This window comes from Grammomys surdaster, unplaced genomic scaffold (genome assembly GCF_004785775.1).
Source record: "Grammomys surdaster isolate TR1022 unplaced genomic scaffold, NIH_TR_1.0 216, whole genome shotgun sequence".
NCBI classification, from domain to species: Eukaryota; Metazoa; Chordata; class Mammalia; order Rodentia; family Muridae; genus Grammomys; species Grammomys surdaster.
In genome coordinates this window covers 1818797-1835353 of record NW_021604661.1, presented here as the reverse complement: position 1 = coordinate 1835353, position 16557 = coordinate 1818797, and the positions used below count along the sequence as shown (strand labels likewise).

At 38.8% G+C, this 16557-nt stretch overlaps 1 protein-coding gene across 2 annotated transcripts in view; it reads left to right on the top strand.

The window, feature by feature from the left end:
- The first annotated feature begins 271 nt into the window (after window positions 1-271).
- Pfkfb1 (6-phosphofructo-2-kinase/fructose-2,6-biphosphatase 1) overlaps window positions 272-16557 on the top strand; it is a 46065-nt gene continuing 29779 nt past the window's right edge. Inside the window, exons 1-2 of one of the 2 annotated variants that reach the window (XM_028772645.1) lie at window positions 272-371; window positions 1247-1378. In XM_028772645.1, the coding sequence (XP_028628478.1) occupies window positions 1351-1378 (28 nt within the window). In that variant the 5' untranslated portion in view covers window positions 272-371; window positions 1247-1350. Of the gene's footprint in view, window positions 372-1246; window positions 1379-5685; window positions 6045-16557 lie in introns of those variants that run through there. The other variant, XM_028772644.1, reaches the window with a different exon arrangement.

Genomic DNA, 16557 nt, shown 5'->3' with positions numbered 1-16557 from the left:
TTTTGGGCAGTGGCAAAGGGAACTATCTCAGTTAATCAGTTAAGAACCTAGCTTGCCTCCATTTTAATGGAGTCTGGAGGAAGGAGACTACCTCAGATCCTCCCTGTATAACTATATTTGTCTTGACTCTAAAAGCATGAGACGGACTTGCATTTGGCTCCATTTCTCAGATGAGCAAAATCGAGGCCTAGAACATTTAAGCTCCAGGATACTATCGTTTCCCGATGCAGCTATGGCTTTCCTTGTCTACACTGTGTCCTTTCATTCTTAGGATAATCCAGGAAGAGGCACTGAAGCTAAGTAGAAGTTGAATAAATTCGTCTCAGCCTCACAGAAGTGGTAGAGCCAAGATTTAAACCCTTCTTAATCAGGTAAACAATTGATTTTCTGTCCACACACCTCTGTGTCTTTTCTTGTGGGCACCACTGCACTTTATGGTCCATTCTGGCACAACAGCTACCACAGTGCACAACTCCCATTGATTTCTGTTGTCACTAGACTGTCAACAGCCTGAATGCAGTGGCCAGCTCTAACCCAGCTTATATGATAACAGAATGAACATTTAGCAGTTGGATGAATAAGCAGGGCAGTAGTGTTGAGTTCTTGACTTATTTTTTGAGACCACAGAAACAGAATTAACAGGCATTGCCCAATTTCCAGGCAAAGTATAACTTTGCATCCTAAGTTTTTTTTTTCACTGAAAATTGCTACAGAGTTATTCCCACTGGAATAGCACACTCTCAGAATTTCACAGGATTTGAGTCATCTTCAGTGGCTGCTACATTGGGCTTCTCCCCCACCCCCAGAGGACTTAAAGGTCACTAGTTATTGCCATCAGAAAAACAGCTCTGTAATTAAATTTCTGTGCCTTGAGCTTTTCCATGTGTTGGGAGTTACCAGCTAAAGATCGAATCCCAGGAGTGGGTTAATTAGGAAAAGGGAAATGAACATTTTTCTTCATGTTGCCAGATTGCTTTCAAGCAAGGGATTTTGCCCATACTGCACTAAAGGCAGATAGATCTGAAGCTTTGTCCTAAGGAAATCCAGATCTTGCTCACCTCAATAGCTAGTTTTAATTTCTCCATTCTCCAGTGACTTGTTAATATTAGTACTGACCTTTGGGGCAAGGTGAACACATGGTTGGACTGAAGAGAAAAGGCTCTGGGTGGCTCAGGAACTTCTTTGGCAAGTACAGCAGCTAATATTTCAACACTGCACACACCCTTTAACAAGGGCGCTTCCTCAGCCTTCCCAGGAACCAATGGATGTCTCCGGGTTTCCTATTTGATGCCACCTACTGGACCTGCTTTGGGGGTCTGTAAATGCAAGAGAGCCATTGGATAATTAGCGATGGAAGAAAAAGCCTCTAAGAGAACAGGTAGGTGAGCATAAAGGAAAAGTAGACAGGTCTTTTACAAGTCAAAATCCTTGTTTCTGGCTCCTTGGAAGATTTTCTCTGCATAGGAGTTTGATTTAGCTATAATGAAGGGGACGGGAGAGTTGGGGAATGATGATATGTATATCTAATTCAGCTGTCAGTATTTTAATTACTTATTTTATTTATTTACATTCTAGATGTTGCCTCCAGCTGTCACTATTTTAATTACTTATTTTATTTATTTACATTCTAGATGTTGCCTCCTCCCTACTGTCAGTATTTTAAAATCCACTTGCACTTGACTTTTTAGGACACTGACCTAAAGGTCAATCCCCTACTATCTTTAAAATTCCAATTTTTGTTTTATTTTACTTAGTTTTGAAAAATGAGTCTAACTGTGCTTCCCATGGGGGCCTGAAACTTTCTACGTAGCCCAGACTGGCTGTGATTGTGTGATCCTCCCAGCCTTGCATCCACCTCTGTAATATATGTATATTTTTTAATTAAATGCACAATAGAGAGTGTATCTCTAACCTCTCCTCTAGTGTATTAAGTCAGGTTGATTTGCTATGAAACTTTGACAAGTTCTTTAGTTTCTCTGGGTGTCAATGGATAACTTAGTAAAATAGAAATTAAAGTCCCTAGCCTACTTCCCACAGTGGACTGGCCTGATAATCAAGAAAGTGTAGAAGGCAGAATGCAGCGTTCTTTTGCTTCAGGGCTTTCGTGCTGTATCTGAGATTCATACTCTTGGCTTTTATGTGGTGCCCGCAGGTAGTACTACTCACAACCCTCTACGTGCTTTCCTTCCTGACTGACTATGGTCAACGGAGAACCACTCCTAAGATGAGAATGCACTGAGCTTTGTGGAGCAGGCATGAGTCTGAAAACAGTGGCATAATGGAGCCAGGGCAGTTGCTGAGAACAAAGGGATTCTAGGCTGCTGTCACAGATGTCCTGATATGTGCTCATACATGAATCTAGCCTGTAAAGCATGTGACCATCCATCAGCCTTCTAGCCTATAACAAATGCATTCACAACCACACATTTCCAGACTTACCAATAAGTAGACCCCATTTATGACTTGATTGCCCATCTGTACTATCTTGATGCTTTGAATGAGCTTCCTCTCCATACTGTACATGGAGGTGGGAGCAGGCTCTATATAGCTCTCCAGACGTCACACTGCAGAGTTGTCTTCCCTAGAGATAGTTCTGCTTTATGGTTCAGCTCTTAGCCTTGAGTGTGAATCTGATTCTGAGTGAACCCTGTGTCTATAGCCAATACATTAAACCTTCTTAGAATTTCATAATTTTATTCTGTTCCACCCTAAAGTTTTAAGATTTTTTTAGATGCCACTCTTTACCTCAGACAAAGCAGCTCCCCCATCCATTTCCCTGAAAGCTGTTATAATGTCTACCATGGTGAACTGGGATTTCTTGCCATCATGTTTATCTCTTCTGCAGCAGAGAGATGTACATTGTGAACATGGTCACTGAGTAAGTGTCCTCCATACCAGAGCCTGAGATGAACAAGTCAGCAGATCACAGGGATCCAGGCCCCATCTTCAAGGAGCCCACAATCAACTTAGGTACCAGACCAGAGAAACCCTGCCTCATATCGAGGTACACGGCAATGTGAGAACTGAAGGCTAAGCTTCTCTCAAGGCTACAAGGCCGAATTTCAGAGAAAATAAACACTAAAACTGGTCTCGATGAGTAAGACAGAGTTCAGTGAGACTAGAAGACACTCCTGGAAAATGCTGTGTTTGAGGGCTCTGTAATCAGCTAGTGCTGTTAAACATGGCAGGTCTGCGTGATAGAAGACTGGGAGGTAGCTTCGGACTTGATTTAGAAGAGGTTTGAATGGTCTGAGGCATTTCTCTAAGGCTTGTTGTTTTTTTTTTTTCTTCCTGTTTCTGGTCTCAGAATTGTTAACAGTAGAAGTTTCTATAGAAGGGTTAAGTTAGGGTGTTAATCCTGGACCCTGAGTTTACTCATTCAGACCTTGTCAGAGGCCTTCTAGCCACCTAGCTCAGATTTCTTGCTACTAAAATTATCTTCCTGATTCTTGGCAGTGTTGTAAGAACAAAATTGTAAACATAAAAGACATGTTCATGTTGTTGGCTACATTACCTTGGACAAGCCATCCTCTCTGGGGATGTTTGAAAGAAACAAATAAGATAAACAAAATGTTGCTTTGTGGGCACTGGAAAACATACAAAGTCATGGTAAGATCATTAAAACAGACTTCCACTAATTATGTGACTTACTAGGATTAAGAGTCTTGCAAAGTCTATTTATGAGACTCTAGGAATTGTCTGCTAATCTGGAAAACCTCGTTATATTATATGTTTTACTTTAAATTGATACATAATTTTTTATAATTGTGTGGTACTGTATGATACTTCAGTGCATGCATATAATGTGCAATGGTTAATTGCTTTACATATCACCTCGACTATCTATTATTTCTCCTCCCTACCAGCTACTTTGAAGTATACAATTATCTGTTGTGAACCATAGTTATCCAAATATGCTCTAGAATATCAGAAGTTATTCCTCCTATTTACCAGAATCCATCCTGTTTGTTGTTCTCACTTTCTCCCTCTCCTTTGCCCACTAGTCTATACTTAGTTCCTCACCAACCTCTTTTAGGTTTGGCCAGTAAGTGAGAGCATGTAGTATTTGATGTTTTATGCTAGACTTAAGTTAACAGAAACCTAGAAATGAGTTTACCTTTCCTAATTGATTTTCAGGAAGTCTTTACAGTATAAATGTTAATCCTGTGTCAGAATAACATGCTAGAACTTGCAGATTACTTGGGAGAAAAAAGATGAATCATTTACTTCCCAAAGGAAGCAACAGTGTTGAATAATATGTATTCAGCATTCCCCAGGTTTCTTCCCTAACACCAAGGGAATGGACCCCACTATCCTTCCCTATATACTAAATGAGAAAGCAGAAAAAAACAGAGAGCAACTGAGGCACTAAAAAGTTTAATCTGTCTGGTTTCTCGAATCTCGCAATGGACGGAAGTGAGATTCCACCCAGACAGTGTGGCTTCAGATTCCATTGTTCTTGACTGCTGTGATCCATTGCCTCAGTAGGCTCCTTGAGATAAGTAGGCTTTGGTGTTGGAAGTCTTATATGATGTATGCACAGCAACTAGAGTGAATCTAACCCTTGAATAGACTAAGGTTCTGGGAAGATATTTTAGGAAGTGTCTTAAAAGGCAAAGTAGAGCTGGGAGCATTTGAGGGCAAGGACTGGAGATTTCTTTTCCCCAGAGATTGCCCTTGCATAGTCCAGCTCAGTGGAAGAAAGTTGAGCTTCCTAATACCCAATCACTGAAGATTTGCTGGGGGTGGGAAGGTTACGGAGAATGAAGTAAAAGGCCACTTGGACACCTTCCAGGCAAGCCGTGCAGTTGCATAAATTCTACAGATAAAAGTCTCAAAATAAATGGGGGAATGGCAATAAGACTGGGGACTAGTGACAGGTGGACATCTGGATGAAATGTCGCTGGCCTACGGATTTGTGCTATTTAGATAGACGCCATTGCCTCTTGTTCCTCATACTCTCCTCAGTGCGGTGTCCACCTCTCCTAAGATTACATCCCAACACCTTGGCTCAAAGAGCTTTAGCCCGGGTTTGAATTAGATTATGATGCCTTTAGTGCTGGGTCATCTCAGCATTGGCAGTCATGTGGGCTGCGCTTACTTATCGGCTCTCTGCCCAGCAATGGCTGCCCTCACTCTTATTCCCAAGGTGTCAGATTTACTCCGATTTATTTAACCTTGGCTGGAGAGAGTATAAAAATGATCAGATAGTACCAGTCTCTTTGGAGTGCCCAAGACAGCTCATTTTCAGAGGGTGAGGTCCTGTGGAGGGGCAGGGAGCAGACTCCAGGGAAAGACAGTTTTACAAGTGCCCTGGTGAATAGGGTGAGCGGTGAGATAGTGAAAGTCTACTTCCAGTTTGGGCCCTTAATTGCTAGCTCAAAACATTGCATTTTGAATTAGGAACATTATGTTTGTGGTTTTTGTTGTGGAGGCCCTTGTAATGAATCTCTGTTTCTGAGTTGGAGCTTAACATTCTAATTAGGCCTGCTTTTTTTTATTTCAAAGCTTAGACCTATCTCCATCACCTTTGTCATGCCACACAACACAGGATGTAAGCACATGATCTTTGGTCTTTTATTTGCATACTCTACTAGTCCTGCCTCCATTGGCGGGAAGTAACTGGCCAGACCTGGGCTGCCTTGCTGGCTGCCTTCCTTGCTGGGCTCCAACTTATCTTCTATGTACATAGTCCTTGGAGTTCAGAGGCCTCTGCTGACTTCTGCTCAGCCTCTGGCTCTCAGCACCCACATCCCCATTTGTACATCCGGGAGCAGAAGAAAAAGAGGGAGCTGGAGATAACCCGTGAGAGGCTCAGAAGCTCAGAACATCCCCCTGTCTCAGCCCTGCCCACCTGCTGCTGTGGCAACAGACAAGACAGCTAGGAACATAGGAAGTGAGGTCCAATACCTTGTGGGCAGTGGTGTCATTAGCTGCAACGCCTAAGATGTCTGGAGAGATGGGAGAACTCACTCAAACCAGGTTACAGAAGATCTGGATTCCACACAGCAGCAGTAGCAGTGTGCTGCAGCGGCGAAGGGGCTGTAAGTGTGGGTTGACATTTGTGGGTGATGGTGGTGGGTGGGTCGAGAAGAACAAACGGTGCTCCCCATCCACTCCTATCCTCACATAGAAGTTGGAATAGATGATCAATTGAACGAAATTGCTAGAGTATAACAAGAGGCTAATATGAGAAAGGATAAGGAAGTAAGAGAAAGGCAGGTAGAGAAGACAAAGGATGAGGCTTAGATAAAAACACAAACCTTAGGAACCCCTGACCTAAGGGCTGTCTCTCTTTATTCGAGAAATTGTCAGAATGCTTCTTGTCTGGAATGTGAGCATTTTAGTGTAGTGCTACCCGAGAATATTTTATTTTAGCTCCTCTTACGAAAGATCTGGAAACAGGTCTCGTTTAATTTATGCCAGGGTAAAAGAAGCTGATGGTTCCTGGCATGATGTCTCGGAGGCTAGGTGCTGAGTCCACAACATTACCATGTCACTGGTCAGCATTGCCCTTCTTCTTTCACGATCTTCTTAAAAATAAGTCTGTACCTGCCCCGGCTGGGAATGACTGAGTACTTTGCCTTGACATTTAGAGGCAGTCTTGCTGTTCTGAAGAGTTGAGAGGAAAGACAGTATCACAAAGCCTGGTCTGTTTCTGAGTTGGAGCTTAACATTCTAATTGGACCTGCTTTCTTTATTTTAAAGCTCAGACCTTTGAAATTTTTAAGGAGGAGTAGAGGCAAAGTAAGCAAAGCTTATGAATAGGCTTTGAAACCGAAGTATACAATTTCTCATTGATAAGCGAGGATAATCATGCAACAAGGTGTTTCCAGCCTAGCTTGAGAGACCAGAAGGGGGCTAAAGATAAGACATCTGTGGACTGCAGGACTCGGACAGCTCAAACAACAGCTGAGGAAGTTGCCGGACTCTTAATGTTAAGGGAGGGGTAGGCCTAATGCATATGGGGAACAATTCTTCATCATAGCAGTTTCAGGGAGATATAGGATATTAGATTAGTACATAGGATGAAGAATATAAGAGGACAAAATCCAGAATCCTGTTCTCTATTGTCCATCAGCAATTCTAATTACTCATCTGGAGATGTAGGAGTCTGGATGAGATAGAATGAGGTTCTGCATACATAGGTCTTCCAGAATGAACCCGTTATATTCTTGAGAAATCTGCCTTTCAAGTCGGAGAGGCAATATAATATAATATACATTAATGACTTTGCAGTCATATAGAAGGTACAGAACAGAGCTGGCCATGGCCAATACTCAGGAGGTAGATTCAGAAGGACTTGCTGCAAGTTTGAGAGATAGTCTTAGCTTCACAGTAGGTTCTCAACCAGCCAGGGTTGTATAGCAAGGCTCCATTTCAAAAGCAGTACAAGAGCACCACCACCACCACCCCCGCCCCACAGGACAGAAAAAAATACATTCATTTTAAGTCTGAGCTCCACATTCCTTAATTGTGCATAAGAGTAATACTTACCAGATGTAGCTTTGAGTCTCACCTCCTGTCTTTATAAACTTAGATAAGCCTATTAGCCTTGTTTTGCTTCTGTTCCCTCACCTGTAAACTGATGTTGCTAACAGTACTGTTGAAAAGATTAGATAAACAGCAGGTAACATGCTAAGAAGAATGACCATCCCATAGTATGCACTTAGTAAACAAAAGCATGATTGCCTGTTCTTATTCACCATTATACCCGCATCAAGTCCTGAGCCTAGCCCTGAACAGATGCTCGTAAATCATCACTTGGCTGCTTTTACTTTTACCGTTGTTCTGTGTACCCAAGATACTCCTAAGTGAATAACTAAATTGTTACTATATGCATGACTTTTGTAGAAATTGTTTTATAGTAGTATATATGATGCTACATATATGTATATATATGTAATATATATATTATATATATAATTGGTTTGGTATAGTATATTTTGTATAATGTATTTGTATTTGGCAAACCTAGTAATTAGGTTTTAGTAAATAGGGTTTTTTGCAGATATCTCTTAGGAGAGTAAGGAAGTTCCTTTTTATTTTTAACTTGACATAGTTTTTAAAAAGTGAGTTGGTGTTGAAATGAATGAATTGAATGTATTTTATATATCTATTGATATACAACATGATTTTTTTTAAATTTAACTTCTTTGTGCTACATTTTTTTTTCTTTTTAATGAGCTAATCTTGCAGTCCTGGGTCATAAAGGTACTTCTAGATTTAGTTCACTAAAATTTTGTTGAATACTTGAGTATTTTCTTCAGGAGAGATTCTGTTTTCATGTTTTCCTTTTCTGGTTTTGATGTCAAGGTTATACTAACATCATGCAATGAGGTGAGAACTATTTTCTTTCATTCCATCTCTGACAAAAGTTTGTTCCAGAACTATCTGTTCCTCAAATATTTGGCAGAACTTTCAGATCAAACAGTGTAGTCTTTGAAACCATTTAACTGTTACAGTTTCTTTGAAAGTTATAGATTTTTTTGTTTGTTTGTTTGCTACTTAGACTTACTAAGTTATGATTTTCTGGGAATTAACTATTTCACAAGTTTTCAAGTTGATGTAAAGTTTATATGTGCATCCTTTTAAAAACTTTATCTTTATTGAAAAAAATTTTCTCATTTTACAGTACACTCTCTAACAACATTGTTCACTTGTACCTCTGTTTTATTACCTCAAAAAATATTGTGAACGTTTTATTAGTTTTTGTTTTTTTTCTAAAAAAAAATCAGCCTTTTTTTAAGCTTCATTTTTTGTTTGTTCCTGTCCTGTCTTTATTTTTGCTTAATTATCTTTCTAGTGGCTATTCATAGCTTGTTCTCTTTGAATATTTTTTAAGTAATGGAGTTAGACGTTCATCTCATTTATTTTCCAAGCTTTCTCCTTTTCTGATCTACAGTTGGCCTACTATATGTTCTGTGTATGCATAAATCTTTCCAGACCATTTAATAAACAAACCTTGCCATGGACTTGGTTAGTCTGTCACTCACCTAGTTGCCCAGTTGTCATGATCGCCACAGTCTATATTCCAGGACCACTAGGCCCCTGTAGATTACCATGGAGCAGCTAAGAGGTTAATGCTCGGGACAGCAGGGCACCTCTTGGAGTAAGTGCCAGCCCTTGAGCTGGCTCTGTTTAGATAGGTCAGTGTCATTGCCATGTCCACTCAAATTCCATTCCTGCGAGAAAACAAAATGTATGATCCCAGGTCCTTGAAATCTGCTTTATGGAACATTTGGTGACTGTTCTCTGGGTACTTGAAAAGAGGTTATATTTTACATTATGTGTCTCATTTATCTTAAGTTTTGCTTGTTAGTTTAGCTAAAGGGTTCCAATATTCTGCTGGAGTTTGGGTTACCAATCATTGTGGAAAATGTGTTAAAGTAGCCTAATAATTTTGCTAGTTTTGCCACCTTGTTACAAATAAATTTAGAACTGCTATATCTTCGGTAATATCAAAAGTTGGTTATTGTTATCATATCGGACCACAATCTCAATCTTCTTTGATATTAATATATCTGTAATAAATTTACTAAGTTTAATATTTGCCCGGTAAATTTTCCTTTTTAAATTTTTTTTTATTTGAGACAGTCTCTCTATCATGTAGCTTTGGCTGTCCTGGAACTGGCTATGTAGACCAGGCTAGTCTTGAACTTACAGAGTTCTACCTGCATTTCCTTCCCAAGTGCCGGAATTCAAGGCATGTGCCATTGAACACAGTAACATTTTTTAAATAGAGAAATAATTCATATAACATAAAATTCACCATCTTGAAGTGTACAAGAAAATAGTTTTGAATATATTCATATGGTTGTACAACCATTGTCACTAATTCCACTAATACATATTTAAATATGTATTTAAAAATTGGAGGCATCTTGGAAGATTGGGGACTGAATATGATTAAAATTTATGGTAGACATGTATGAAATTCTCAAAAATAAACTTATTATAAGATTTAATTGATTCATAACTGTACGTATTTTAATAATATTTTTATACATGTATACAGTATGGATGATTAGATTAAGGTAACTAGTTTATTCAATTAACTCAGACATTTATCATTTATTTGTGTTGGGAACATTTCAAATCGTCCTCTCTACTTTCAAAATACATTATGAGAAAAAGAATCTTTATACTCTTTAGAGGGCCTTCCCATTCCACCCTTCCCTCTACCCCTGGCAACTACTAATCTACTCTCCATTTCAATGGATTAGTTGACATTCTATAGAAACGGAAAGTAATATGGCCTTTAGTTTTTGGTTTGGTTTGTTGTACATAATGTTTTCAAGGTCAATGTTTGTTGCAGCATGTTTATAGCTTTTTATAACCAAATATTGACTTATATGAACACACTACTTTCTATACATATATTCATAAGGTGATTGGCATTTTGTTTTTTTCTAATTTTGACTACTATGAATAATGCTGTCATGAATATTCATGTACAAGATTTTATGTGGACATAAGTTTTCTTTCTTAAAAAAATGATTTTATGTGAGTATACTATAGCTAGCTGACTTCAGACACACCAGAAGATGGCATTGGATCCCATTACAGATGGTTGTGAGCCATTGTGTGGTTGCTGGGTATTGAACTCAGGACAGGCAGTGTTCTTAACCACTGAGCTACCTCTCCAGCTCCACAGAGATAAGTTTTCATTTCACTTAGTAACAGAGTTCCTGAACCACATAGAAACTCTGTCTACAGTGTTCCAGCCAAACTATTTAAAAGTGAGTTCATCATATTCCATTTCCCAAAGCAACATACAGGGGTTTCAGCTTTTCCATATCCTTGTGAGCATTTGTATTATTATTTTAAATTATTATATACTCTCTGAAAGATATGATGTGGCCTCTCTTTGTGATTTGCATTTATTTGTATAAAAACTAATGAGTTTTCTTTATTATGTGGTTATTGGCCATTTACCTCTCTTCCTTGGACAAAATTCTATGCAGATTCTTTTCCCATTTTAATTTAATTAGAATATTTGACCTTGAATTATTTGTAAGAATTTCTGTTTTTAGAATTAAAAAAAATATTACATCCATAGAAGTACTCGTGAGAGTAAGTTCTCTCCTCTCACCATGTGAGCCTCAGGGATCAAACTCAGCTCTTCAGGCTTAGGGACAAGTGAGCCATCTTGGCACCCCCTAGAATTCTATTTGTTGCCGGGCGGTGGTGGCGCACGCCTATAATCCCAGCACTTGGGAGGCAGAGGCAGGGGAATTCTGAGTTTGAGGCCAGCCTGGTCTACAGAGTGAGTTCCAGGACAGCCAGGGCTCCACAGAGAAACCCTGTCTCGAAAAAAAACAAACAGAGAGAGAGAGAGAGAGAGAGAGAGAGAGAGAGAGAGAGAGAGAGAGAGAGAGAAAGAATTCTATTTGTTTCTCTGAGGCAGAATATCACAGTGTATCCCAAACTTGGCTGAAACTTGTAGAAATCCTCCTGCCTCAACCTCCCAAGCATTGTGGTTTATCAGACTGCTTTAAGTAGTACTAAATATTGGTGTCCTATCAAAAATATGATTTACAGGGGGGCTAGAGAGATGGCTCAGTGGTTAAAAGCACTGACTACTCTTCCAAAGGTTCTGAGTTCAATTCCCAGCAACCACATGGTGGCTCACAACCATCTGTAGTAGGATCTGATGTCCTCCTCTAGTGTGTCTGAAGACAGTAACTGATACTCTCCTACATAAAATAAATAAACCTCTAAAAAATATGATTTACAAAATTTACTTTTGTAAATCTATAGATTTCTTCTCTTTTTAATTTCCCGTTCCTTTTTTTCTTCCTCCCCCTTCCTTTCTCCAGTCATTCCTTCCTTCCTCCCTTCTCTTTTTCCTTCCTTCCTCTCCCCCGACTCCCTGTATTGAGACAACGTGTTATGGGAGATTGGTTCTGAACTAGCCAAAGTTGACCTTGAACTTCTCATTTTCCTGCCACTATCTCCTAATTTATACTGAGATGACAAATATGAGCCACAATATACAATTTATATGGTACTAGGGATACAGTACTAGAGTTTCATCATGTTAGGCAAATACTTGACCAACTGAGCTATTTCTCTACCTGTCAGGGTTTTTTCCACTTTTTTTTTTTGAGATAGGATCTTGCTAAGTAGCCTAGTCTGTCCTTGAACTCAGGATCCTTCTGTCTCAGCCTTTGTAGTACTAGTATAAAAGATGAGAATCTCCAGGTTTGCCTTCACTTCTTTTATAGTATATTGTCTTTTTTTCTTTCCTTGTTTTTTTTTTTATTTTGGTTTTTGGTTTTTCAAGACAAGGTTTCTCTGTATAGCCCTGGCTGTCCTGGAACTCACTCTGTAGACCAGGCTGGCTTCGAACTCAGAATTCCCCTGCCTCTGCCTCCCAAGTGCTGGGATTATAGGCGTGTGCCACCACCGCCCGGCTTCCTTGTTTTTTTAAATGGCCGTATAGTTCAGGCTGGCCTTGAATTCTTGATCCTCCTTCCTAAAGCTGGGTTGACAGGTTTATTCCACTCTGCTGGTCTTTTACAGTGTCCTTTCGAATACAAACATTTTTAATTTTGAACAATAGAGAAGTAGAAGGATCACACATTTGAGGGTAGCCTTTGCTACATAGCATATTTCAGGTCAGTCTTGTTTGCAATAGTCTTTTCTTGCTAGTCATTTATGTATCATTTTAAAGAAACTGTTGTTTGATTCAATGCTGCAAAGATCTATGCCTAGGTTTTACTTCAGGAGTTTTGTAGTTTGGGTTCCTATATATTTGTAGCTCTGTGGCCCATTTTGAAATAATTTTGTCATATGGTATGAAACAATAATATAACTTCATTTTTTCTTTGCATGTGATTAGGTCATCCCAACTGTGTTTATTGAAAAGACTTCTTTCCACACTGAATCATTTTGACACAATTAATGAAATTCAGTTGACTATAAATTAAAGGATTTATTTCTGGGCTTTTAATCATACTGAGCCCTCATTAGTTACAGTCTTCATTACTATATTTTAACACATAGTAAAATTTACATATAGTAAATTTTGAAACTTTAAAACATGAATCCTTCCATTTTGATCTTCAAAATTATTTTGGCTACTTTACTTCTCTTGTATTTTCATATGTATTTTTGGAATGGATTGGTCTATTTCTGTGAAGGGGCTGCATTCAATCTGTAGATCAGCCTGGGACTGTTGCCATCTTAACAATATTAAGTCTTGGCTTTGTAAGCTGTTTAATTTACCTAGATTGTTCTTTGTAATTTTCAAAGTACATTTTTATGTTCCTCTATTTAATTTTATGGCAGTATAAATGGAATTGGTTTTCTTAATTTCACTTTTATTTTCTTCTTGCTTCATTTTAAAAATATTTTACTTTTGAGATTATAATTACATCATTTCTTCCTTCCCTTTCCTCTCTTCAAACCCGCCCATATACCCCCACTTGCTCTCTTTTAAATTCATGGCCCTTTTCTCATTAGTTATTCTTACATGTATATGTGTATGTGTATATACATATATACATACAAATTCCTAGATACATGAATACAACCTGCTCAGTCTGTATACTGTTACTTCTGTGTATACTTTCAGGGCTGACATTTTGCCATTGGACAGCCAATTGGTGTGATCTTTTCTGGTGAAGACTTTTTTTTAAAACAATCTCGGAATTTCTTAGTTGCCTGTAGTTTGGGGTTGTGTGTGGTTGAAGACTTGTGGGCTTCCCTCCAACCATGTTCGCAAATATACTGCTGTCCTTCCTTGTTCAGGTCATGTTTAGGCTGTCATGTTGGTAAGACTTTATGGTATACCCTTTGTCTTTCCTAAGAGACACAATCTCACAGAAAACTACTCTTTTACCTTTTATCTCCCTGTCGCCTCAAAAAGCACTGAGCCTTAGGTGTGGGATCTGTATTGTAGATGTATCTGTTGAGACTGGCCTCCACAGCTCTACATTTTGATTGGTTATAATTTTGTATATATTTAGCCAGGCGGTGGTGGTGCACGCCTATAATTCCAGCACTTGGGAGGCAGAGGCAGGTGAATTTCTGAGTTCAAGGCCAGCCTGGTCTACAGAGTGAGTTCCAGGACAGCCAGGGCTATACAGAAAAACCCTGTCTTGAAAAACCAAACAAAAAATTATTTTTGTATATATTGCAAAAAGAAGTTTCCTTGATGAGGCATGAGAACTATACTTACCTGTGGGCATAGGGACAAATATTTAGAATGTACTTAGGGATTATGCTACTGTAATGAAGTGACAGTTGGAGGTTCTCCTCCAAGATATATGACTTCACCAGCTCTGAGTAGTTGGCTAAGTTTCCAGTAAAAGGCATGCTTTCCATCTTGTGTGGGTCTTAAATCCAATTAGAGCGCTGTTGGTTACCACCAAGGTACAAATGCCACTACTGCACCATTAGGGTTATTATGCCACACTGATTGTTGTTGTGGTTCATAGGCATCATAGCTGGGTAAAATTGTTGGTTGCTACAATCCCTCTAATACCTTAAAATCTAGTCCTCAGGAAAGAAACATTCAGGTCAGTTTCAGCTCGGGTGCTTCTAGGTACTTTATCTGAAGTACATGGCATTTTCATCAACAGTGACTTACTGTCCACCTGTGGAGGCAAGCAAGGGCAATACCAACAGCCTATGTAATGTTTGGGGAATCTTTTGGAGAATTCTGATTAATAACCTAGAAGGGGGCTTATCATGCCTGGTGTTGGGTTTCGTTAGATAGTCTTTGTGTCTTGGAGGGAGCACTCTCAGTCAAGATGGGAAATTTTCATTTAAACTATGTATGTATGTTTATACACCAAGTTATATATATTGTAGGCATTTTTAGGTAGTTAATAGTATGATTCCTTATGACTCTTAAGTCATCCTTACCCTCTTCTCTCCTTCTCACTCCCTAATGAGAGCCCCCCCTTTTCTTATTTTCCCAATCAGATCACTTGAACCCTGCTATTATCCTCTCTACTCCACCACCCTAGCAGTGTTCTATTCTTACTTTCCTGGTTTCTGCATTTACTCCAGGTTATATAATCATATATGATGATTTGGACCTTGGAGCCATGGATATGATGTTAGTCTTTCTGGGTCTGGCTCGCCTCACTCAATATGATCTTTATAGTTCTACTCCAACAATATCCAGAGGTTCCTCTGGGGCCTTCTCACTCAGGTACTAAAGTTTATCAAAATCATTATTGAAGTATCCTGCTAGCTTTTGGCATCTAGTCCCTTCAGTTGTTGTCCCTGTCTAAGTTGCCAGTGTGACAACTGACTTTTAGTGAACCAACTGGAGAGCAAGAGAGAACCAGCAAGATTGAGAAAACAGTCACAATTTATTTACAAAACACCCCAAGGGGTCACATGAGAACTATTATACACAACTACCTTATGTGCAGTGTTTCACCTAGGGATCTCCCAGTAGACCTTGCCTCCCAACAGCATTTCAGAAACAAGAAAGGAGTTCCGTTAGTACTTTTCTTTAGCATACATTTGACATACGATCCAGCATTTTTAATTCTAAGTATAAGAATTCATTTCAGTATTCATAAAGTAAGTTGAAAATGTTTATGTAAAATATATATGAGAACATAGAGCTTTATTAAAAATTCACGAATTATTAGGAATAACCAAGGTGCCGTGTAATTGATGATGTATTAACAAACTAGAATACGACTCAGGAATGAAGAGAACTATTGAGTTATACAACAATTAAAGTATATCTCAAATGCATTATAAGCTAAAATATATCTGTGCATTGTGATAAGAGAAAAAAAGCCAGGGTCAAAAGTTGACGTGGGATATATTTAAATCTGTCTGAAATCCTCAGAAAGCAAAATTATATGAATAGGATATCAATCATAGTTATCTTGGCCTAAGGAGGAGTGTCATTGGATCTAATTATAATCAGCTATGTAAGTCAAAATTTCTAGGGATGGATTTGCTCTGTATGGTACTATAGAAGTGGATATTTGACTTCATACATGGGTGTGTTTCGTGGCTCTCTTATTTAACTCTTTGGGGAACATTAATTTTGTTGTTGGTTGGTTGGTTTTTATTTTTAGTTTTCCATACATGTTTCCAACATCAGACAACTTTTCAGGGCTTTTGCAGAAATACTGTTTAGAATGTCTTCTGTGTACACCCACTACATGATCTGACTGGGTCTTGAAAGGAAGTCTTAAAGGTAGTTGAGTTTCCAAAGTTAGTATACTAAATAGGATCAAAGCACTAGCAAGTCATAAGGAAACGCTTTCTTCTTCTTTTTTTTTCTTTTTTGTGCTTTCCAGTGTCTCTGGCTATCATTTTCTGTCCTCTGTTCAGAAACTATTCACTGTAATGATTGGACCTTGTCTAGAAACAATGTAGAAGGAGACAAAAGAAAAAAAAGCTCCTATGAAGACTGCTTGTGTCCTGTTGACCTGTTGACACTGTTTCAAACTCCAGAAAGGTTCTCATCCCATAGGGTTTTGATCCCTCTCAGCTCCCCTTCTGGGACACTTCTACTTCTGAGCTACCTTTATTGTTGATTCCTTTGCTACAGAACCAAAGATATAGAGT